Source organism: Ambystoma mexicanum, chromosome 3q, assembly GCF_040938575.1.
Source record: "Ambystoma mexicanum isolate Mex_15411 chromosome 3q, UKY_AmexF1_1, whole genome shotgun sequence".
Taxonomy (NCBI): Eukaryota; Metazoa; Chordata; class Amphibia; order Caudata; family Ambystomatidae; genus Ambystoma; species Ambystoma mexicanum.
In genome coordinates, this window is record NC_090926.1 from 789716010 (window position 1) to 789722529 (window position 6520).

General features: G+C 45.8%; 1 protein-coding gene across 1 annotated transcript in view; it reads left to right on the forward strand.

Moving 5' to 3' along the window:
- FDXR (ferredoxin reductase) overlaps positions 1-2043 on the forward strand; it is a 152099-nt gene extending 150056 nt beyond the window's left edge. The window contains exon 12 of the mRNA XM_069654854.1: positions 1349-2043. Coding sequence (XP_069510955.1) covers positions 1349-1479 — 131 coding nt within the window. The 3' untranslated portion in view covers positions 1480-2043. The remainder of the gene's footprint in view (positions 1-1348) is intronic.
- Positions 2044-6520: the final 4477 nt, after the last annotated feature.

Below are 6520 nucleotides of genomic sequence, written 5' to 3' on the forward strand. Positions count from 1 at the left end.
GGGATGGTGCCAGTTGAGAACGAGACATTAATTAGCTTAGTTATGAAGGGTGCAAGGTCTCTTGCGGCATCATTAATATTTTGGGCTGGGCATTTATCCCCCTGACAGTTTGAAGGTTTGAGGGAGAGGATGATTTTTTCAACCTCCAAGAATTGAGACTCTTGCAAAGCTAAAACGTTGTAATGGTGTATGGGAAAGCTTGGGAGTACTAGCCGGTGTGTCAATATTAGGTAAGGTAGCTTTTTTGTTGGCAATCTTCGACTGAAGAATGGAGAAGACTTTGTTAGTTAGGGCCTTCTGTATATTAGAACACCAGAGTTTGTCCTTCACGCAGTTGTCTGCCACACGAACCGGGGCTTCAAGCTCTTTTAGGATTACCAAGAGTTCCTTTGTACTTGAGTTTGCTTGAAGTTTCCTATTGTTATACGTGTCCTGCTTGGTACAAAGTATTTATTTCTTATAAAGGAAAGATATATTGATAAGGTTGGATCTGTTTTCATCAGATGGTAAATGCCGCCAAGTGACTAGACATTTTCTTTTTTCCGCTCTCAGGGTTTTGAGGTGCAGAGTGAACCAAGAGTTCAAGTGTGCTCTAGGTTTACTCTTCCTCATTTTTAGAGCGGCAGTGATATCTAAGGCTTTGGTCTTGGTTTTATTATATTGATCTACTATGGTAGTCGGATCATCACTGTCTAGCAGTGAGTTATGAGCTTATCTGCTGTAATGTTCTTTTTATTCCTCGTTAGGGTTGGAGGAGATAATAGGTTATTTTTAGGCGTGAGAATTTTAGCTGCTAGTGTGAAAGATGAAACGAAGTGGTATGTCCATAACTGTGTAGTTATGGCAGTGATTGAGGCATTGCAATTAGAATGTGGCACCCAGTCATGTGTTCTCCCTTTGTCATGTGTGGTTAGAGTCACTCTTTGGATGAGGCCAAGTTCAGTGAGTACATTGGAAATTGCTGTAGCTTGCTGGTCTTTGGGGTCATTGAATCCCAAGTTGAGATACCCTAGGAATAGTACTTGAGAGGTGTTTTTTAAATTGTCAGATAGGATGGTGCAATATGTCTATTGGTATTGGCTTGTTCTTGTTCCGTGTGCTCCTCATGGTACTGTTGGTCGCAGTGTATTCGTCCCTTGTTACCAGATCTGTATTCTCCCTGTAGTGTTTTTTCGGTGTTCGTTTGCTGATCGTTTTCAGCATTAATCTACTCTGCTTCCTGTTTGCCATTCGGTCTTCTTTCCCTTTTCCTTTGGTTAGGTGACTCTTTGAACCCAGCCACAAGATGGCGTGCAGGTGATTTTAGTGCTTTTCTGTTATTTATCTGAAAATGTTCCTTTTTCAACAGGGATTTGCCCCGTCTCTTTCTCCGACTGGGAAAAGATCAACTCTGTGGAAATGGCGCGAGGGAAGGAAGCTGGAAAACCGAGGGAGAAGATAGTAGATGCCGACGAGATGCTGCAATTAGCCAGGTCTTGACTCTTCTGTCTTTGAAATGTGGACAGTCCGGTTTGCCAAACCTCTGCTGGACTGGGAGGTGGTCAGTCTTGGAATGTCCAAGGCCAAGGAAATGCAAGATGTGCTCATGAGACGATGGAGCTGTCCTTTGTCCCTGGACTTTGGCAGCGCCTGGGAGTAGAGGGGACATTACTGCAGATCAGAATCAGCCATCTAGCTTCTGAGACTGCAAGCCATGGACGGGGCCAGAGGAGTTATCATCATCACCAGTTCCAGGTATATAGAGCAGTCGTAGTCCTGCTAGCTCCAACCAAGGTAGTCATGCAATGGGCTCCAGGCTCTTGCTGTGCCAAGTTCACTGTTCACATACCCTTTTGGTTTGCATTAGGGGAAGAGGAGCTATAGAATAACCGTTTACCTCTAACCAGGAGATGTACCTTTGATGTCAGCGCCTCCAAATCAGCGAATGCCCGCATGGATTCAAGAGGACCATCTTTTCAGCAACTATTTGCAACATTTGTTTAGGCAGTTTTACTATCACCAAGGTTGATCTGGAATCACAATAAAGCTGCCAAATATAGAGAAGTCCGACTTCTTTCTTTTTTTTAATTTTAACATGGATGGAAGCTTTTAGCAGAGCGCCTTTGAAGAAAACAAGTATTTGGCGAGTAGGTCATGTCACACTGCGCCTTTACGTAGACTGGAATCCTTAGGTCTACTCTCAGAGAAGTCACTCCATGCTTCTATTGAAGCCCACTCAATTGGCAGCCTGCAATAAACTCGCTGTCGAGGCAGCAGATTCCGGGGCGGACTGGGAGGCTACCATCAGCCCGGCCAGGCTGCGCTGAAGCTAGCTTACAACCTCCTAACCTAACCCTCTCTGCATGTGCCGTGCTTCACGGATGGTCTGGCAGAGAAAAGGCCACTGGCGGGAAAGCAGCAGGTGCAGGGGGGACTGGGAGGCTACCATCAGCCCGGGCAGGCTGCTCTGAAGCTAGTTTACAACCTCCTAACCTAGCCCTCTCTGCATGTGCCGTGCGAAGAGCAAAAGCCACTGAAGGGAAATTGTTTTTTGCTCTGTGTTGCATGTTCGACATATTTTATTTCTACTGCTATGTCATTTTATTCTAGCGTTTCCAATGTAGGGGTCTCCTCGTACCCTTCCCCTCAGTTTCTCCAATGTTTGGTTCGAGGGTGATTGCCCGCTTTCTGATTGTCTGCTTCGACAGTTCTTCTGCTAGTACTTCTTAGTTATCCAAGGCTTATACCTTTTGAGGTCATCTTTTTGTTCTTTTGGAGTTAGAAGACTCCTGTGTGATGCCTCTTCCTGCCTGGCCTCACCTCAGAACATGGTGATCCTCGGAGGATAGCCTGGCATGGCAGAGGTCCAGTATTACCCAGACACAGAAACTAGCACCCAGACAATAACACACACCCCTTTGCTCACAAGCTCTAGGCAGGGAGTTCCCCTTAAAAGAAAACTACCAGTAACAACAATTAGGCTAAAAACTTCTGCATGGCGAAGGGACAGCAAATAACAATGAACATAGTGCCTCGAGAAAGATGATGGAAGCCATACGAGGCACTCCATAGCCCTACAGAGAAGGGTGGAAGCGACCTATCCTTTATGGGATAACAGGGGGTCAACCAAGCTAGACCAGAACTCTACGCATGGGTAATGGAGCAGCGCAGTCCGGGTTCTCTCTTAGGAAGGGCCTGGCAGCTACCAAAGTGCAATTGGTCCCCTACACATACACAATAATGTACACCATGCTTACACTGTAATAATATATAACATTTATTCGGTATTTGGTTATATAAAATTACACCGTCAAATAAGTACTTAAAAATATATAAACAAAACAAGCATATAGGAAAGCACAGTATGGGAATAAGACATAGATTCCATGACCTCCCCCTTACCCCCCTTCAAGTATCACAGTGGCATGGACTACCCTAACAGCAAAGCACTAGGCCAACATTGTTTCTAGAAAGTATGGATGAAAAGGGGTAAAGATGCAAAGAAAAATGCTCCTCATTAGAGATATTTCGATTCATAGTGAAGGTCCCAGACAGGGTTTCAGCTAACATCTTGACATGGGATTATTTTACTCCCTATTTTTATTTTTATTTTTTTGAAGTTGGGAGCAAATTTGTTTTTTTTTAGGAAGATAAACTGCATTTGCTAATAGGGGTCAATTTTAAGCGAAGTGAAATGGCTTTCATTTCTAAAACCGTTACCTTGCATTACTTCTTTGCACCTAGCCATTGATTTCAGTTAGAAGGTGCATGGTGACCTTAACGTTCTCTTCCGATAAGACGAGCGCCTTCCTTCTGAGCCTTTCCGTGAGGCTGTGTTTGCTGGAATAGGAAGCAGGCTCCCATGTGTCAGGTGTTTTCTACATTTGGTTTGAAGTATGTTCACTCACTATTTTTTTGTTAGGAGAATTTGCCTAGGCAGTCGAGTGAAGGTGGCTGCAATACCGCCTCTCTGTGGGACTGGCCCCACTACACCCCACAGAATTGTTTGCAACAATGTTATTGCAACGGGTCACAGTAACCCCATTATAGCCTATGGGAAAGCACAGACTGTGCTGTTTTACTATACTAAAATGTAAATGGGGTCAATGTTCCTAGCTAATTTATTTTCAGTGCCAGGAACTCCAGGACCCCAATGGGGACCAGGGAACATTGTCTCAGTCTATATAGTTACTTTGTAAAGTCTCTTTTTAGAAGTTTACACATTTTCTAAAAGTTTAATTCCATCGGGCTTAATGGGACAAATCCTATCGATCTGCCGCGGTTATGGGGAAATGTTCTACTTTTACCCCACATGTGCAGCAGGAGAGACGACCAGCATGAAGGTGACCCTCAAAAAAGAATTCCAGCCTAGGGTTCGAGAACCAGCAAGCCATGAAGAGTTTGTTACAGAGGGAGAATACACCCTACTCCAGACAAATGAGATCAACCCTAAAAGGGGAGGGGGCGGTTGAATACCCCACTTCTCCCAGACCTCGGTGATCTCTGAGAATGGGACCAGGGACAGGTACCGACATCACTGGCTCCTCTGAATACAGCCCATGAACGATGGTGCCCTGGTGAGTTTGGGCGTTATGTTTAGGTCTAGCTAGCAAGGTTTAGCAGCTTGTATGGTATGGGGGGGGGCTCTGGGTGGTATAATTGAAACCCGCAACCCAGCAAGGATCCTGATGATTAAGACCCTGTGGAGACATCTGCAGAGACAACGTACGATATGCAGAACTCGGCAGCAGCGACAGGAGCACTGCAGGACATACCAGGGTCCACAAGTCAGCCCAGGGTAGAAGGAGTGTACAGCCAGCCAGCAAGGACACTTTCCTACAATGGAAGCAACAGCTGGCAGATACCCAGGATATCTGACAATGGAGCTGAGGCCCAGTAATTGTAAGGTACTCGGATTTTCAACCCAGGAAGACTAGGAGGGACCCTCCGTCTTAGACACTTGGGCCAGAAAGATGCAATTCAGGGTCCAGCAACTGCAGGCAAGGAAGAGTCCAGCAAGACAGGTAATGCACCCATCTAGGAGGATGGCAAGTTGTAAATGCAAAATCCTCATCAGGGTTCCGCCAGCAGGGAGAAGCGGGATGCACAAGGCAAAGAAGTCGGGCCCAGCCAGAATGGCCAAACCAGGACGGTCAGCAGCAGCGCCATCTTCACAGCAGTCTTCAGGTAAGACCAGGGCAAGGTCTGGTTAATGCACAGGGTCTCCCACTGATAACACATTAACGTGGGGGCTAGCCTGTCCCTAAAAGCAACAAAACACACTGGCACACAGGATGTGGATTGGGATATCTGGGGAACTGTAGAGCAATTGATATTGGTCTAACCCTAAACACAGGGTGCCTTTGTGGGCCCAGGATGAACCTCCATGCCTCGTGGCCCACTAAGACAGAGAAAAGACATAAAGCATTAATACTAAAGTGGCTACCACAATGGTGCATTGGGCTACTAATGCGGTAAGTGACCAAAGGTCGCAAGAAAGTCGAAGAACCGTAGGCTCACCTTTACTGGAGTCCTAGAGCCCAAATCAGCCATACCTTTGCTCTCTGACTAATTAATACAACAGCCCATGGGACCTAGGCATACCTCTCATTTCTACCTTTAATTTCCTTCTAACAAATGTTACATTCTAAATCGACCTCTTTCATGAAATGGGTGGTATTCTGTTTTTTTGGAGAATGTTTTATTTTATACTTTTGAAGGGTCTTAATGTTGCATGTTGTGGGTGTAATGATAGATTCACTCTGTGTCGAAAAGAGAGGCGATTGTGGCACATAAGGGCATGGGAGGATTATGCTCTAACCTCCTTGGACTTTCCAAAGCCACCGATCCTCCGCCTTTGCCATAAGGGGTCAGTACCTACCTGCCTGCATCACTTGGTGCAACTCCAGCCCTGTGGCGCTGCACCAGGCATGCAGTTGCAGTGGGTATGTAGTTGAAGGTCTCTTTCCTGGATGCTTGGCTGCTTCTCTGTTGAGGGACAAAGGCAGTTTGTAGGGCAATGGGGGACACCATTGTTTTGCCAATTGTGCTAAATCTCTTCACACATTTGGAGTCAGAAGCCTTCATCGTACAGAGCTCCTACGCGCTGCCTCTTCCTGCTTGGTCTCTTCCGCTCTGTCTGTCCAGAACCCAGTGACCTCTGAGGATTCCATGACAATGTGGAGTTCCAGTATTGCATAGGCACAGCAACTAGCGTGTTACTATGAGTGACCGCACAAGGGCCTTCCAATATATACCTGGACCCGTTGCCATTAAATGTTTCTGGATGTTCTTCCACAGAGATAAAATATCTCCCTAAAGTGATCGCAGAGTATCAATTGAATCAATTTTCCCTGAAGTTTTCTTTCTCGTCCCTCCCACTCCTACTGAAAAAGGGCCTACTCTAGATCTGAAATGGCACCTAAGTTATCACTTAGACCAATAATAAAAATGTTAGCAAGTTCAAGCAGCTGTTTGCCTAACTGATTGAGGTTCCATCAACACATGCCCAACAGCTGAAAAACAGTTCATTGTGAGATGG